This window comes from Haliotis rubra, unplaced genomic scaffold, assembly GCF_003918875.1.
Source record: "Haliotis rubra isolate DU_JTF1 unplaced genomic scaffold, ASM391887v1 Scf28, whole genome shotgun sequence".
NCBI lineage: Eukaryota > Metazoa > Mollusca > Gastropoda > Lepetellida > Haliotidae > Haliotis > Haliotis rubra.
The window spans coordinates 855,036-873,387 of NW_025766891.1; the positions used below are offsets into that span (position 1 = coordinate 855,036).

An 18,352-nucleotide genomic window follows, 5' to 3' on the forward strand; every position below is an offset into this window, starting at 1 on the left:
GTTCCTACCCCCCGGGGTCCCGGAACCGAGCTTCTTTCCAGAATCTACCCCGACAACACCAGCACCACCTTCCCTCACATCCTCTCCGTCGACACCTTCATCTGCAACATCTTCACCGTCTACACGGTCAACGACGGCTACGTCTTCAGCCACGTCAACACAGTCAACGGCTGCATCAACGTCTTCTGCCACGACTGGTCAGTTGTGTTCTTGTTTTACAGACAGAGTTCAGATAAAGTAAGATTATGTTGTATGAGTTATAAAATGTGAATACACAGGATGTGAATCCACAGACACTTGCTACAATACAAACTACATGTAACATTGTTTTTATTAAGCACTTTGAGCACACATGTATATGGGGTGGACTATAGCGCTATATAAATAACCATATAAAACTGACGTTCAAAATAAAATACACACCTGATGCGTTGGTACAATGTTTTCCTGAAAACAGCGTAATATTTAGAAAAGTGTTTTGATTGCGACTCACAAGTCACAAACATTGTGTACGTGTTGCAATAACACCATACATATCGTACCCAATTGGAACATTGCTAGCAAAATATTTACGTTGTTTTGATAGTCTTAAAACACCAGGTGTGTACTTTCTTTTGCACATCAGTATTGTAGTACTGTCCTAGTAGTTTTAGTTTTTCAGGACGCTCCTTTTAGCTTCTTAGCTTACCATATATCAAAGCAATGCTGACACGTTATCGATTTGGGTAGGAATCCATTAATATCCCTCAAACTCCGCACATTATTGAAATATCACACAGTTAACGTTCATTTGTCGTGTGTTCGAATCCCTGTTTCACCTAACTGTGATCCTTGGTTTATCTGTGCCATACCCTACCCGTGACTAACACAGACGTGCTGGCCTGTGGAGATTCCCAGCCTGTGGACATTCCCAGCAATCCATGCTTGTCACAAGAGGCGAATAACCGGATCGGGTTGTTGTGCTTTCCGACGTCGTTGATGTGTGAATATGAATCCCATTGTACTGGGATATCCTCAGACACAAAAAGACTACCTGTTCTTTCATCTCCCAATACGTCTGCGGGCTTCTTTCAGTGACCTGTCGTGATATTGCTGGAATATTGCCAAAAGCGGCGTTAACACTCACTCACTCACTCACTCTTTCAGTGACCGGCTGGAGCCCCTTCTCCTGTCCCAATCCCCCCCCCTGCTGGACAAGGCCATGGTGGATGTCCACTACTCGCAGACCGCGGCTGTGGCGGTGTACTCCTGTGACGACAGCTACTTCGGCGGCTGTGACGACAACAACGTACTCTACTGCACCAGTGACAAGGGCTGGGAGGGTCAACCCAGGACCTGCATCAGGGTGGACTCGGGAACGGATGAGACGGTAGGAGTAGAGATGGTTGGAATACCGACTTAGGTCGATTGTTACGTCCAACATGGCGGTCAGGAACTTGTTTTCAACCGGAATACTCCTGGGTTCCTTTGAGAACTAACAACCGTATTTTAACTGTACATTCTACCCCGAATCGTCATGGAAATGATACAGAGATGGTAATAGGACAGTGTTTCAAACACAACAAATAGCCTCAAGTTACAATTACGTATTGGTGAGTGAGTGAGTTCAGTTTTACGCCGCTTTTAGCAATATTCCAGCTATATCACGGCGGGGGACACCAGAAATGTGCTTCACATATTGTACCCATGTAGGGAATCGAACCCGGGTTTTCGGCGTGACGAGCGAACGTTTTAACCACTAGGCTACCCCACCGGCCCATTACGTATTGGACCCTATGCCTCTCCAAATCACGTGTGTTCGGTATGGCTCGTCTTTCACAGGTTGGCTCAGTGGACATTCCATGCCAACTTAAACTGGGATTTGCTCATGAAGTGTGGGTTGAACCTAAAAAGAGCGGGTAGGTACTACCTATATATTTGCTTGTAACGTTTTTGCTTCGAGGAATGTAAATTGAAACCTTTAAGTTTTGATCAACATAAAATAATTCTAAGATATTAAGATATTCTAAACTGCAGTTAACATTTACTTCCAGAGATGAAACGTCAACGTTTCAGTTCCGATTAATGTAACGGCATTTTGTGTATCTTCAACGCTTCAACGTGGATTCGGGTGATACAGGTTGCTCGTTTTCTGTTTTTCTTGCTGAAGACATACACTCTAAGTGTTCGTTCCAGATCGTTTGTTGCCTTCATGTCCGGCAATGACACGGCTCTAAGGATGACCTTTCACTGGCCACAGTCCGGCTCCTACATCACCTACTCTTATGAAGTCGATGGGAATGCTACCACTCTACCCGCAGAATCACCCCTGTCGTTCAAGGGTCGAAGCGTGGTACATATCGTCCTGGTCTACAAGCCGAAGAGTCTTCAGGTGAGTGAGTGAGAGAATGGATTGGTAGGAGGGAGCCTGTTTTTTGACTGAGTGAGTGAGGTCAGTAGTTAAGTGAGAATCAATGTTAAACTGCGGAACCGTATCTTAGTATGCAAGCACTGTAAAACAGGCACTAAACAGGCTTGTTAAACAAACGTACATTTGAGTTTACCACATTCATCAATGAACGTCACTATGTAAGCGCAATGGCATTGAAAGCCACGTTCCAATCGTTACCCCTATTTTAGGGTGGGATATACTAATGGATAAGGCGTTTCCTACACGACGAAGACACGGGTTCGATTCCCCACATTGGAGCAATGGGTGATACCTATTTTTATTGTCCCCCGATATTGCTGGAACACTGCTAAAAGCGGCGTTAAGCTCTATTCACTCAAACTCCATCACGTGACTACGTCAGTGAGAATCTAGACCTTCTGTCACAATGTATATGTTTTCAGATTCTGGTTAACAAGGAGACTGTGTCTGTCCCCCTCCACGTACCAGCACCACTAATTGACAGAATCGTTGTGGATGGTGACAGTCTGTCCATCAAGAAGGTCAGGCTCAATCAAGACTGGCGGCAAGCTCCAGCAAAAGGTAGGGAGTAGGGCGGTGTTCTCTCATTATGAACAGGAGTGTTCACATACCAAACTCTCCTACCTGCCAGTGGACAAGTAAACCTAACATTCCGCGTTCCAACTTCCCGGTCTGATTTCTCAACCAGCTACAAACCGTTTGAGTCAGAAACGGACCGATGAATTGAAATTTTATCATTGTACAAAATTGCCACATAAATATAAATAGTACACATGTTTATCATTTACTAATACCCGACAGCTTTCTTATATTTGAAAATTTTCCGGACTCCACCAAAAAAGTTCTTTAAGAAACTATCATTAAAATTTTGACACAGTTCACTATTTGTTACGAGGACTGCAGAGAAAAGGACAGCCGGGTGTGCGAGAAAGGATGGAGACGGCACAGCACAGGCTAATGAATCAATAACTTGGTGGGCACCTGTGCACGTGCTTCTCTAACACCTGGCTGTCCCTTTCTCTGCACACCTCCCTCGTCACAAATAGTGAACTGTGTCAAAATTTTAATGATAGTTTCTTAAAGAACTTTTTTGGTGGAGTCCGGAAAATTTTCAAATATAAGACAGCTGTTGGGTATTAGTAAATGATAAACGTGTACTATTTATATTTATGTGGCAATTTTGTACAATGATAAAATTTGAATTCATCGGTCCGTTTCTGACTCAAACGGACTGTAATTGTAGACAAGTTTCGCAGTTACTCAGCCAAGACCCTTTCCCAACAAAGAATATTGAAACTACTGTTTTCATACGTTTTGTCCTTTTCTTTTGTTTCAGTTTTTATCATTATGTTTTCAGTTGTTTCTGTCATAATATTATAAAGGTTGTCAAGAGGGAAAGTTAATTATAGTTTCCGACTTGCCCACCACATTCTTGTCACGGGAAGTGCAAGCTATGAATACAAACTTCATACCGGCGCTGAAGTCAGCTTTCGTTTACGAGGAGAACATACATTTTGGCACATTTATGCATTTGCCTTTTCACATAACAAATTGAGTCTACGCATTACAATTACCTCCCTTTAACATTTCAAGTTTATTATACACATGAACGGGAAACAGTGTTATTTTGTAACTCGCGAAGACCCGGGTTAGAATTGGTCTTCGGCAACCCATGCAAATGCTTGTCGTAAGAGGCGACTAAGGGGATCGAATGTCAAGCTCACTTACTTGGTTGACACATGTCATCATATCCCAATTGCGTAGATCGATGCTCATGATGTTGATCACTGGATTGTCTTTTCTAGACTCGACCATTTGAAGACCACCAGCATATGGTTGGAATATTGCTGAGTATGGCATTAAACAACAAACAAACAGCTGTTAATTCGTAGTATTTTTCATCGTCGAAACTTCAGTAAAATCCGATTTATGTTCGCGAAATTCGCCCGGATTAACGTAACGCGAAATTGTGGCTGAAAACAAATGGAACAAGAAAGGGTTGTCTAATGGTAATACATTGATGTCGATATAACAGTTATTTTTCTAACAAATTACGTTTTGATATAACGTTAATATTATTTTACCAAACCCAATTTCAAGAGTATACTTTATTTTGACCATCTTCCGTTTAACTCCAAACTAGTTGAGAGAAGTACCTGGTCCCCTAAAGACTGCCCCTTCCCCCCTCTGCTGGAGAACATGGCGGTTCAAATATCCCACACACTGGAGGAGGCAGTGGCTACCTACGTCTGTGACGACGGCTACGGAATGTGTAGTGGCGACAACGTCGTACGTTGTAACGGCAGTTCCGGATGGCGGGGACAACCTCAGCCGTGTGAACCCATGGCGTTTGGCTCGGTGGGTTACACAGATTTGAAGCCAGTAGGGGGATTTATCGAGCGGGGGGATATTAGTCTTTTGGTGTTCATAATCAAATTTATATTAAGATCTGGTGTGTCTGATACAGTGAGTGAGTGAGTGCGTTTTTACGCCAGTTTACCAAACACCTGCAATGTCATTGCGGGAGACACCAGAAATGTCTTCACGCATTGTAACCATTTAGGTAATCAAACCCGGGCGTTTGTTATGACAAGCGAGCAATGTAGCCACAAAGCTACCCCACCGCCCCTAACTTGGCATCACATAGATTTTGCGAAGCTCATTGCTGGTGTCCCCCGCAACCATATGGATGAAAACATACTAACTGTGGCTAAACCTTCTCACTCACTCTTTCCCCAAATTTACACTTTTAGTGCTTCAGTCAGTTCCATAACAACGGATGTTCCCCCTCTGCTACATATCTGTCTATTAATTATTCAATGCCCGACGTAAACTTTAATTGTTATAGTTTGATATGTTCTGTATATTACAATGGAATTAACGCTGATTTACTATTAACGAGAGATGATACCCCACCAAATGCATGTACATATATAAAAAGTAACCAACATCACATATGCACGTTTGAGGGACATCCTCCACTGAGATTCTTGTTTTGTTATAGATGACCAAGTATGACTTCACGTGTCCTCTCAAACTCGGTATGAGTCTTCATCTTCGGACAACACCTGACTGGGTACAATCGTAAGTGTGTCCACGTTTTGTGTCGTTTTGGTTCTTGCTTACGTCCTTCTCAGCAATATTCTAGCTGAATAAAGGCGGTCTATGAATAATCGAATTTAGACCACACGATCCACTGATCAATATCATGAGCGTCGAACACAGGGATCCGATAACGTGCATGGTAGAAGCCAGGAACCTGACCTCCCGATGCCGTTGGTCGCCTCTAGATATGTGTTATTCTCATGCATTTGTACTGTTTATTTAACGTGTAATAATATTCCACACAGTACAACCAACAACCATCCAGAGATCGATATCATGAGCATCGATCCAGAAATGGGCCTTACACAATTTACCCATATGGGGAATCCAACCCGGGTCTTCGTTCTGACCATCGAACGTAGGCCACCGCTCCCTTGACCTCGGTAGTAATCACAAACTGTATATAATCTGAATCATTTTTTTGGGGCAAAATATTTAAAGCACTCTTTGTCTTTCAGCAAGCCTACGGTGTCTCTGCAAACAAGGCAAACGATTACGGCAATGGGTATCAGTCTGGATCTGAACACACCCGGGGTGCTTTATTTTGAAGAGGACGGTAAACCACAGCAACCACTTGATATGGATTTCCCAGCAATCACAAAGGACACTGAATACCATGTTGTATTCACCTTGTTGAGCGACTATATTCAGGTGACGTTAGCTTATGTCGTGTATCTCCACACTAAAAATTCTTTCCTTAAATGTTTTTGTTCGCTGCTGTGTATCAACAATATAATTTTTTCCTTATCCTGACTCATGCTATTTTGCTTGTCTTCTTCTCCTTGCGAACCTTAGTGGAACACTTGAATCCCCTTTTTTGAAGCTCCCTTCAAAAAAGCAGACGTAATATCACTACTCACCAAGAGTTATCTCCCTTCCCATCTTTGGCGGGAAACGGCGCCACCCGTCTCCCAGCTCCTCACTCTCTCCTTCTTCTCCCTAGTGGACGGTTGGGAGAGCACCTGGGTCTCCTACACGGCACTATATCCTTTTCTAACTTAGATATTACAATATTATATTGTTGTTGGGGCAGGCAGGGTGGGGCAGTTGATTCAGGTAGGAGTCAATTTGTTTATTTGCAATGGGTACATGTAGGCCATCGGCCCATGCTACATAGAACATCTGTCAACAGAATGTCAGTATTTAGTTGCACATATTATAGTCGGTGCAACACGTTTCATATTTTTAACATTAGTATACATACATCATTGCCCACAAAGTTTTCAGGTAGAAATTAAGGAGTCACTCTGCATTTAAACAGATATAAATGACGCAATCATAGGTTATTACGCAAGAGTAAAGATACAACAATAAATTTGTTTGGTTTATACCACATCCACATTCGTTTTATGACGTTATATGAATATTTCCCAAATATAACAGCTGTCATTTACAACCACTAGCTTTAAGCAGGGCAGACAGTTATGACTTTATAACTTCTATATACATTGTACCAACTATAGCTTTATTTGCATAATATAGAGTAAGGAACAACTGCCTTACTTTCATCATTCTCATGAGCTTGGTGTTTCGGAACAAAACACAGACGAGGACAAATCTACTTGCAAAGAGTTTTGGATGGTGAAGACTTTTTAAATTCTTGTGTTGCAGGTAGAGATTGACGACCTGCTTATCACAAGGTTTCCTCACAACTATCCAATACAAGAACTAGGTGTTCTGGCGACGGACGGATTTAGGAACAGAAAAGTTTCGGTCGTCATGAACAGCGATGTGCGGAAAGGTACGTGTTTTAATTTCAACTCTGCTCTGTATCAATTTAATTGAGTGAGTGAGTTTAGTTTTACGCCGCACTCAGCACTATTCCAACTATATGGTGGCGATCTGTAAATAATCGAGTCTGGACCAGACAATCCAGAGATCAACAGCATGAGCATCGATCTGTGCAATTGGGATACGATGACATGTGTCAACCAAATCAGCGAGCCTGACCACCCGATTCTGTTACTCGCCTTTTACGACAAGCATGGGTTACTGGAGATCAATTCTAACCCGGATCTTCACTGGTCCGTATCAATTTAAAGTAGTTTTATGCGCGTATCATTTGCAGTGGGCATGTATCAATGTTATTACACTCTCCCAACAAGTCTTTGTTAGCAGTGGCGGTGGGGTAGCTTAGCGGTTAAAGTGTTCGCTCGTCACGCCGAAGACCCGAGTTCACTTCCCCACATGGGTACATTGTGTGAAGCCCATTTCTGGTGTCCCCTGCCGTGATGTTGCTGGAATATTGCTAAAAGCGGCGTAAAACCAAACTCAGTCAGTCAGTCTTTGTTAGCAGTGGCGGTGGGGTAACTTAGCGGTTAAAGTGTTCGCTCGTCATGCCGAAGACCCGAGTTCGCTTCCCCACATGGGTACATTGTGTGAAGCCCATTTCTGGTGTCCCCCGCCGTGATGTTGCTGGAATATTGCTTAAAGCGGCGTAAAACCAAACTCAGTCAGTCAGTCTTTGTAAGGAGTGGCGGTGGGGTAGCTAAGCGGTTAAAGTGTTCGCTCGTCACGCCGAAGACCCGAGTTCGATTCCCCACATTCCAGGCTTGATTATTTACGTACCGCCGGAATATTGCTGAGTGCGCGTAAAACTGAACTCACTCACTAACTGACACTTCGTTGAGAAAGAACACTGGAAAATACAAAAGAAATCGGTTTAAATATTGTAAAATATTTTTAATAATAACTATGAGATCAACCGCTTGACTGGATGGTGGGAGGGAGGCTGAACGGTTACCATGGCAACATACATGGTATTTGATGGTATTTGATGCGTCAAGTCGTTCATAAAACGCTTTAACCTTTCTCTAAAACAGAACCAGTCGGCACAAACCTTGCTTTGAACAAACCCACCACATCCAGCTCGAACAGCCTGGCTGGCTCGTGGACTCCTCCCCGATCTGGAGCGACCATGTACCCATGTGGGGAATCGAGCCCGGGTCTTCAGCGTTTCGAGCGAACCCTTTACCACTAGGCTACCCCACCGCCCCTAAAATCATTAGAGCGAATTGACTTACATGAACGACATTAACTAACAATTTATCTTTCAGAATCTCGGCTCGTCACGCCGAAGACCCGGGTTCGAATCCCCACATGGGCACAATGAGTGAAGCCCATTTCTGGTGTCCCCCGCCGTGATATTGCTGGAATATTGCTAAAAGCGGCGTAAAACCATACTCACTCACTCACTTTTTCAGAATCAGTCAGCACAAACCTTGCGTTGAACAAACCCGCCACATCCAGCTCGAACAAAGATGGCTCCCAGCCTGGCTGGCTCGTGGACGGCAACTCCTCCCCGATCTGGAGCGACAACACCTGCTGGTCCCACACCGCAGCCGACTTCAACGTGTACTGGGAGGTGGACTTACAAGGCTACTACTACGTCGACAGTGTCGTCATCACAACCGTCAACTGTACCGGTCTTTGTTGTGAGTAAATGTAGTATATATGGGTGGGAGAAGACTTACAGGTCTACCGTTTCGTCAACAATGTCGTCATCACATGTACATCCATCAACTGTTCTCTTGTTTGTGGTATGTACAGTAAACTACGTTTAAAATAAACAAGCATTGCGCGGACAAAATTAAAAACCTTGTGATGTCGATCATTCTCCAACGTATCGGCACAACGCTCTTCCAATTGAGTTGAAGACTTTACCATTTCAATCCCAATTCAAACGACAACTCAGACGTTCATATTCAACTAGCACTTTGTGTTCCACCTGTGTTCCTCTGACATGTCCGCCGTGATATTGCTGGAATATTGCTAAAAGCGGCGTAAAACCAAACTCAGTCAGTCCTCTGACATGTACTTTCCACCCTCCCTATCCTCTCCGAGCATACCTGTGTATGGAATTAAGCGCTATATATGCAACCTTGTAGTTATTGTTATTCTCTAATTGAAACAAGTTATAATGGTCTATATTTTCAGTTTAAAATCGGTGTAGTTATTGTAATCATAGCTATATTATGTTATATTTATATATCAGAGTAGCATCTGGCACAAAGTAAAACCAGAGCACATCAAAACATCAAACATCAAAACCACTTAGTGGACATGCCTTCAAATAAATGGAAACAATGTCAGTTTCATTCAATTCAAGGTTGCATCCTTGCCACGGTTAACTTATTTGCCAAGAATACTGTTATAAGAATGAGTTACGTCCCGTGAGCGTGCCAGGATCGGTTGAGCCTGGTTTCGAATACCAAATTTTCCAGATTCCAGTTTTACTCACTCACTCCCTCACTCACTCAGACAATCATAGGTTTTCGTTATTACAGCTACTAGGTCACATGACTTTGAGATCACAGTGAGGTCAGACAAGGAAGAGGTCTGTCACATGTACAATGGCGCTATGCCAGATGGAGGTACCCAGAGACTAGCATGTAACAAGGAGGTGTTGGGGAGATACGTCAGAATTACACCCAAAGCCAGACAGGACTTCACCGATCTACTGACGTTTTGTGAAGTGGAAGTTTACGGAAGTAGATTTTCCCTTAAACGTAAGTGAACAATATCTTGTCTTGACTTATAGAAATACACGTAGTTACATTTGTTCGCTGAGTGGATATATACACACATAGAAGAAATATCACTACACCATGATAGCAATTGACTTATCCACACCCCAATTTAGCTTACTCTCTGGATAAATTGTCCCTCAAGGAATAACATGATATGAATATGCATGGCTGCAAGGGAGTTAAAAACCATAGGTATTGCGATATTTGTTTTCATGTGTATACACGTGCGTGGTGAACTGATTTGCCAATTAGCATTAATCATCTGACAAGTGTTGATATATGTGTAACGTCAGTGGTCATTTGTCACATGAACTGAATGGGCTATTAGCATGAATCATTTGATAGATGGTGTGAGTAGGCATATGGCAGGCATATGCCAGATGCTTGTTGGGTATTTAGAAGCTGGAAGGTAGCATAACAACGTATGGTATGGATTTACAACTTCTTTAATATTTACAACACGACGTTTCTGGGCTACTTCTTGCCCCTTTATCAGGCGAAATGAAGGGGCAAAAAGTAGCCCAGAAACGTCGTGAATTGGTCAGCGAGTATCATCCAGTGATCATTTCGCCTGATAAAGGGGCAGGAAAGTGTCAGGCACATGTATCAGTAAATGTGTCTGTTAGGTGTTGATAAGTGAGCTGATATGTGTCAGTCTATTGGAGTCAGGTGATGATATGAGTGCCGTGTGTTGTGTGTGAGTGATTGAATTACGCCGTTTTTAGCAATATCCCATCAATATCACGTCGGGGGACACCAGAAATAGGCTTCACACATTGCACCCATATGGGGAATCGAACCCGGGTCTTCGGTGTGACGAGCAAACGCTTTAACCACTAGGCTACCCCATCGCCCCGTGTTGTGTGTGTTAGAAAACATTGTGTTTTAAGTGGACTGACTGAACAAATGAATCAAACTATATTTCAGTTTCACCATATTTTTCAGCGATATTTAGATCACGAGCACATGATAGTGTTTCCATAGAGATGTATAGTGTCTATCTATGTTTATGTGATCTTATGTAAGAATAATACTAAAAACACAACAAATTGAAAAAAACGATATATTTTCAAGGATCACAGTCAAAATTTATCATTATACATACTTTATTTATTGATCCATTATGACCACATTTTAACTGACGTAATATGGGTCAGTTTCCATTTATAACAATGAGTATTACATAATCCAGTCACTGTCATATTGAATGTTGTGAATCAGTGACTGACTGACTGACTGAGTTTGGTTTTACGCCGCTTTTAGCAATATTCCAGCAACATCACGGCGGGGACACCAGAAATGGGCTTCACACATTGTGCCCATGTGGGGATTCGAACCCGGGTCTTCGGCGTGACGAGCCAACGCGTTAACCATTAGGCTACCCCACCGCCCCGTGAATCAATGTAGTTATTCAGACACTATCCATTGTACAGAGTGGTCGCCCTTTGATTGCGGTGCCCCACCTGTCCCTAAGAACAGCTTGATGACCTTGACCTACTCCGACGCCGACGCCATCGCTACATTTACGTGCAACGCCAACTCCATGCCTTGTGGTGACGTCACTACCGGGGTCATGAGGTGTTCCAGGGGTCAAGTGTGGACGGGTGCCACCATCACGTGTTCCACATCGTTGTACGAATACGACGAAAGAGATAATGTAGGACCTTAAACGGGAAATAGAAAGATATATTATGGTCTAAAACTTTGGTTTCGGATGTACCTATATATACATTAAAGATTTCACCTGGCTTTCAAATAGACATTGGGAGAACCATTGAAACTGTTTAAAACTGTTTTCGGGGCTAAAACTGTTTTCGTTATTTGTTATAAATCCTACATGGATAAGGAAATACAGCATAGACCAAAATTATGGATATAGGTTAGGCTTAAAAGCAGACAAAGGTTGAATAAACTCAGGTTCAAAAGAAACGCCACCATGTATTTTTCAAGAAGAGTACCCATCGCCACTATCGCTGTTGGCAGTGACGAACAGTTCTCGCCACATGATGCAATGGCGGTGACAAACAGTCCTTCGCCACATGATGCCCAATATTGTCTTAAAACTAAACCTGGATGTTCCAGAGACAGTCCTTGAACAGTGGATATTCTCGGAGGACTTGTTGTCAGAGTCGTCTGGACAATGTCCTTCTGCTGAGTGAATGCCCCACCCTGTTTGTAGCTGAGAAATTTGAACGCCAGATGAAGCACCTGGAAATGATCTTATCACGGGGTTATGACCATTCGTATTCCGGTCCTGAGCCTGTCTGGTGTTCGGCAATTCAGTCGATGGCGTATGACCAGTCTGGCAATAGTACACTTCGTACTTCCAATAATCCGTTCAACATGGTACTCTGTTGCACTCATCTGCAACATCCCAGTCGCACTTTCTCTCATTTCTTTGTGTCAACGTAGGGCAATAAGGGCAGCATTTGTATTTTCTGTGTTTCTCATCGCCCGACCAACCCTTCTAGTTTTATTGCCGATCCTCAAAAAACAACAACAAAAAACTGTACCGTCTCGTCATATAAAATGGTTCTCTCTTAAACAGTCGCTGCCACAAGTCCAAAGAACGCAAGAAATTGTAACATTATACAGATAATTTTGTCTTTATTAATGATGCCCTAAAGAAAAAGTAGAGTTAACTCGATTTCGCACACGGGTTTGTATGTGTGGATGTATAAATATAGTTTATCCGAGTGTGTGAGTACGGTTATACATCGGTCTAAGTAAAATCTCACCTATATCACGACGGTGGACACCAGAAATGTCCTTCACAGACTGAACCCATGTGGAGAATCGAACCGGTGTCTTAGGCGAGACGAGCGAACGCTTTAACATCTAGGCTACCCCCACCGCCCCTAGTTTATTCGATAAAACGCGTAAAAGGTTGTTTCGTCTCAATAGTAATGCATGTGGCGCGAGTTTAGTTTTACGCCGCACGCAGCATTATTCCAACTTAATGGCTGCGATATGTTAATAAACGAGTCTGGACCAGACAATCCAGTGATCAACCGCTTGTTAGATGTGTTGATAGCAAAAACACAGGTTAAAAGCCATTGGGTGGCGTTTATTTTGCCCCTGAGTTTATTACGGGTGATGTAAAATATGGATGTTCACGTCTGTGAAGATTAGTGAAGGTGGCGATTATTTCGTTTTCAGGTGTTGGAATTTCTGTTCGGCTGTCCACTAAACATATTCTCCTCCGTTGAGATCTGGACAACGCCTCGGTCTGCGGAGTGAGTAAACGACATCAAGTAAACTTTAGAGTCTGACCTCACCAGGGGCGAAGCTACCATACAAAATATACCCCGTCTTTCACATGTTTTTTGATAAAAATATTGTTTTCTAATATTTTTGCCAAAAATACCAACAAACACGTTATCAGAACAATATAACAATGGTAATCCCTCTATGAATCATATTGACTACAATGTTCTTTGATAACAAAGCATTACCAATACCGTCACCATGTACAACAAACACGTTATTCTTCATATCATCAATCTGAAAGGCGTCTTTCTTTCAGTGATGAATGTTTTTCCATCGACACATGTGTGAATGTTTTGTTATTTGTTATTCTGTCTGAATTAATGGTAGACTACTCTAAGTTCTCCTTCTTAAGATTCAAAATACTGATAAGATAAAAACATTGTATGTTACTGAAAGCATCAAACGTCAAACGATAACACTTCAGGTTTTCAGGTTGGACAAGCCCTCAATTCCATCTAAATATAAAGCTTCGCAACCTATCGGGCTCACACGGGAAAATTGGCTTGCTACGCGCCTGCTCACATACAGATATCTTTGTCGTAAGATCCCCATTATTACATTGATCCATTCGTCTGAAGTGTGTCACTTCTCTGTGTAGATTCGTAGCATTGCGTAGTGTAAACACTTTCCAAAGGATGTAAACACTTTCTGAAGGATGTAAACACTTTCTGTAGGATGTAAACACTTTCTGTAGGATGTAAACACTTTCTGTAGGATGTAAACACTTTCTGAAGGATGTAAACACTTTCTGAAGGATGTAAACACTTTCTGTAGGATGTAAACACTTTCTGTAGGATGTAAACACTTTCTGTAGGATGTGAACACTTTCTGTAGGATGTGAACACTTTCTGTAGGATGTAAACACTTTCTGTAGGATGTAAACACTTTCTGTAGGATGTAAACACTTTGTGAAGGTTGTAAACTTTTTCTGTAGGATGTAAACACTTTCTGTAGGATGTAAACACTTTCTGTAGGATGTGAACACTTTCTGAAGGATGTAAACACTTTCTGTAGGATGTAAACACTTTCTGTAGGATGTAAACACTTTCTGAAGGATGTAAACACTTTCTGTAGGATGTAAACACTTTCTGAAGGATGTAAACACTTTCTGTAGGATGTAAACACTTTCTGTAGGATGTATACACTTTCTGAAGGATGTAAACACTTTCTGTAGGATGTAAACACTTTCTGTAGGATATATAGAAAATACTACACGAGGTCTCATAGGAAGGTAACGAGTTTCGTATAATTCGTATGTTATGAGACCGAGTGTGGTATTTTTATTTATTACCCACGTTTTACATGCATTAAATTGACAAAACAGGGTATTTTGTTGGTTTCAAACCGAACCCGGTTTCATAAAGAGGTTGCGGAAGAATTTTGTTCTATAGTACTCTTTTTGCATGACGTCCCAATGTAATGACGTGACTACGCCTTGCTCGTCTGCCCCATTGGTAACCAACGTCACGATGCATGTCAGTTGTCATCGCCTCGTACAGCCTCCTACATTAAACTACTCGGTAGCACCCCGTTTCTTTGTTTGCAGTTGCTTCAATTGGCTAACATCACTGGTGGAAACATTGCGTTTATGTTTTTCGACGGATATAATGTCTCAGTTCGACTCACAATTAAACAGCGATACGGCAACGTTCGCAATGTTTACATTCCCTCAATGCATATAAGTTGTAGAATGAATGAATTTGCGTGTTTGTTATGAATGGACAAGTAGTTCCGTCACAACGTGACCTAATTGAGAGGTCATCAGTTATCCAATCAAATCGTTAGAATCTCAGGTCAAGTCGTCACGACACAGGTCAACGCGATACGACACTCGTGTGACGTACGAGATCAGTATGCAACTACCCATACGTTGACCACGTGGGTAATAAACACACGTATCTTATTGTGTTCATATGGTTACACGATCACATTTAGAAAATGGTCAAATGTAACATATGCTATATTTGGGATTACACTTTCTTAGTAAAGTACAGATTCTGGTACTTTTTAGAGGGGATGAGTCCTATCCGGGATTCGAACCCACACCCTCAGAGTCAGGCACCTAATCGCCAGTATGGGTTATGGGTTAAAACGGATGCGCTCAGATTTATCGAACAGTTGGTACCATCTTTATTAAACAGATTCGGAATCGTCCAATTAGTTCTGCTAGAGATGACATTTTTTGGACAATGAAAGAATATGGACGCTTTTCATTTTGCTATTTTCCAAATCCGGTTAAGGCACCAATCTGTGGTCAAATTAACGTTTTGGGTTTGCTCACAATCGACACATTTACTATCCTCATTTTGATTAAATGTGTGAATTATCCTGATGTGTTTCTAGCGTGAAGATGACTCTCCTGACTGACAACAACAGCACAGCAATGGAGCTTGTCATGGATTCAACCACTGATACACAGCCCTTCGCCTACATTCGTCATCATGGAGAGAACCATCGTCTCCTGACCCTCCCGTTTGCTCCACATCAGCCAGCTCACATTGTATTAACAATCCTCCCGGAAAGTATATTGGTAAGTATGTTAATAATGAGTTAGTTTAGTTTTACGCCGCCCTCAGCAATATACCAGCTATATATATGACGACGGTCTGTAAATAATCGAGTCTGGACCAGACAATCCAGTGATCAACAGCATGAACATCGATCTACGCAATTGGGATACGATGACATGTGTCAACCAAGTCAGCGAACCTGACCTCCCGATTTCGGTAGTCGCCTCTTACGACAAGCATGGGTTACTGAAGACCGATTCTAACCCGGACCTTCATGGGTACATTGATAGTGAGAGTCCCGACTACAAGAAAGAAGTGCAAACCCGCAAGCTACACTTAATTTTAGTGAGTGAGTATGGGTTTCCGACGCTCCCAGTAATATCATGGCGGAGGACACCTGAAATGGGTTTGACACATTGAACCCATGTGGGAACTGAGCCCGGGATCTTCTGTATGACGTTTAATGCCTTACACCTTACGGTGGTGAGAGCTTTGGAAAGACATACGTCAATTCGTTATTGCAAATCTCTTCTCACAGTCTGCAAATGTCTGATAAAGGTTTGGAAAATGTGCAACTTGTCTTCTGATCCTGACAATTCCGGTTATTCGTTTCCATTACAGCTTGATATAAACGGACAGACGATAGCGGCAATTGGCCACGTATTCGATACTCTGAAGGCTGAACGTCTTCTGTTTACAAACCTACCTCTGAGGAAGCTGAAACTTAGCAAAGGAGATCTGAGTGGAATGGAAAGAGGTAAACTATTTCTTAAATGGGCCTTTTGAAACACTGAAAAACCTGTCAATAACCAGTTGGGAACCGATGACATGTGTCAACCAAGTCAGCGAGCCTGAACACCCATTCCCGTTAGTCGCCTCTTACGAGAAGCATGGGTTACTGAAGACCGATTCTAACCCGGAGCTTAACGGGTGGTTTTGCGCCAAGAACATATTTGTTATCACATTATCTTGTCTATTTGCACAAATCATCAGCAGGCATGATGCACATCAGAATCTGGCTGGAGAAATAATAAGTAACGATGTGAGCTTGTTTGTCTGCTTACAGAAGCCATCAGCGGCAATGTTGCACTTCTGAAGCCGGCCAAAGGGTCTTCAACTTCTGGCAGCCCTGTTGGAAGACTGGTGGACGGCCACCCCTCAGCTACATCCACCAGCACGACGTGTTGGCAGGTGTCCACCCAGGACCCCAACCCATGGTGGCAGGTGGACCTACAGAGCTACTACTACATCGACAGGGTGGCCGTCACACACAATAAGAGGTGTGCAGGCTGCGGTAAGGGATAAACCACGTTATAAAATACTGTTGACGAATGAATAAATGCCTTCTCATGCATATTTATAAAGTCACTTTCACTATATATTCACATTACGTTCAGCAAGTACGATTTTATCAATAATCTTAATATGTACGTGTTATAGAGAAGTTTCTCCATGATTTCGAGGTGGAGGTGCTGCTTCACGACCCCACACTCTACCCTGCCACACCCTCCAAGACCTGCTACTCCTACCCTGGTCAGTTTCCCCACGGTAAACGTCTGATGCTAGACTGTCTGCCTGGCGTCTTTGGTCGCTATGTCAGGATTGGTAGCATGAAGAAACTGGCTGCCAGTGACTCAATGACGATGTGTGAAGTGGAGGTGTTTGTGTCAAAAGCAACAAAACAAGGTACGAACCGTTTTGCGCACACCTGTTATCCTTACTAATTGATCGTGATATATGAGTACATGTTTATGATATAGTCGGAATCGTACAGCTGACTCTAGCTGATAGTGACGAAAACACCGGGTAAAATATAGATATGTTACCCAACATATGAAGCCATGTAAAATATACACATATATATAACCACATGAAAAGATTGAATCTGTCACAATACCACACGGGAACCAGAAACAAGCTACTAAATGGAATCAGATTTTATGGTTCTATGGCCTTGGTGTCTATGTGCCCATGCTGTCCATCATTTGTTTCGCCTGGCCCAAACTCGATTAGGTATAGCCAGCGTCATGTAAGTGGAACGCGGAAGAAAGCAGCTAAATGCTACAATCACGCACTTCTGGATGCCACATTGGTTCAATTTAAATAAACTACTGTTATATATTTTTTTTGTTCACTCTTTCAGGAGTTGTTACCGACTGGTCCCCATTCGACTGCCCCCACCCACCTCTTCCCGGGGGTGCCTCTGTCCAGGTGTCCCACTCGGCCACGTCGGCAACAGCGACCTACCAGTGTCAGGAAGGGTTTGCCCTGTGTAGCGGGAGGACCTCCATCAGGTGTAATTCCAGCTCAGGCTGGACAGATGCCGACATCATCTGTAAACAGGCTGTCTTTGAACGTGTGGGTCTACATTTCAATAACGTCAGAAGTGAAGTCAGTTTTTGAGAGTTAGCAGTCAATTTGCTTCTGTCATACAGTTAACATTCCGAATTCCTCTACAGCACTGACAGTTGACATTCTGTATTCATCTACAGCATTGACAGTTGAGATTCCGAATTCCTCTACAGCAC

The 18,352-nt window shown here is 42.7% G+C and overlaps 1 protein-coding gene across 1 annotated transcript in view; it reads left to right on the top strand.

Annotated features, from left to right (window-relative positions):
* The window catches only part of LOC124281174, a 137,556-nt gene that overhangs the window by 6,887 nt on the left and 112,317 nt on the right, over positions 1-18,352 (top strand). Inside the window, exons 5-22 of the mRNA XM_046717203.1 lie at positions 42-197; positions 1,147-1,369; positions 1,822-1,898; positions 2,176-2,371; positions 2,833-2,971; positions 4,554-4,768; positions 5,415-5,494; positions 5,974-6,166; positions 7,127-7,256; positions 8,719-8,949; positions 9,802-10,023; positions 11,478-11,701; positions 13,204-13,280; positions 15,658-15,844; positions 16,446-16,581; positions 16,891-17,118; positions 17,265-17,510; positions 17,968-18,182. Coding sequence (XP_046573159.1) covers positions 42-197; positions 1,147-1,369; positions 1,822-1,898; positions 2,176-2,371; positions 2,833-2,971; positions 4,554-4,768; positions 5,415-5,494; positions 5,974-6,166; positions 7,127-7,256; positions 8,719-8,949; positions 9,802-10,023; positions 11,478-11,701; positions 13,204-13,280; positions 15,658-15,844; positions 16,446-16,581; positions 16,891-17,118; positions 17,265-17,510; positions 17,968-18,182 — 3,175 coding nt within the window. The remainder of the gene's footprint in view (positions 1-41; positions 198-1,146; positions 1,370-1,821; positions 1,899-2,175; positions 2,372-2,832; positions 2,972-4,553; positions 4,769-5,414; positions 5,495-5,973; positions 6,167-7,126; positions 7,257-8,718; positions 8,950-9,801; positions 10,024-11,477; positions 11,702-13,203; positions 13,281-15,657; positions 15,845-16,445; positions 16,582-16,890; positions 17,119-17,264; positions 17,511-17,967; positions 18,183-18,352) is intronic.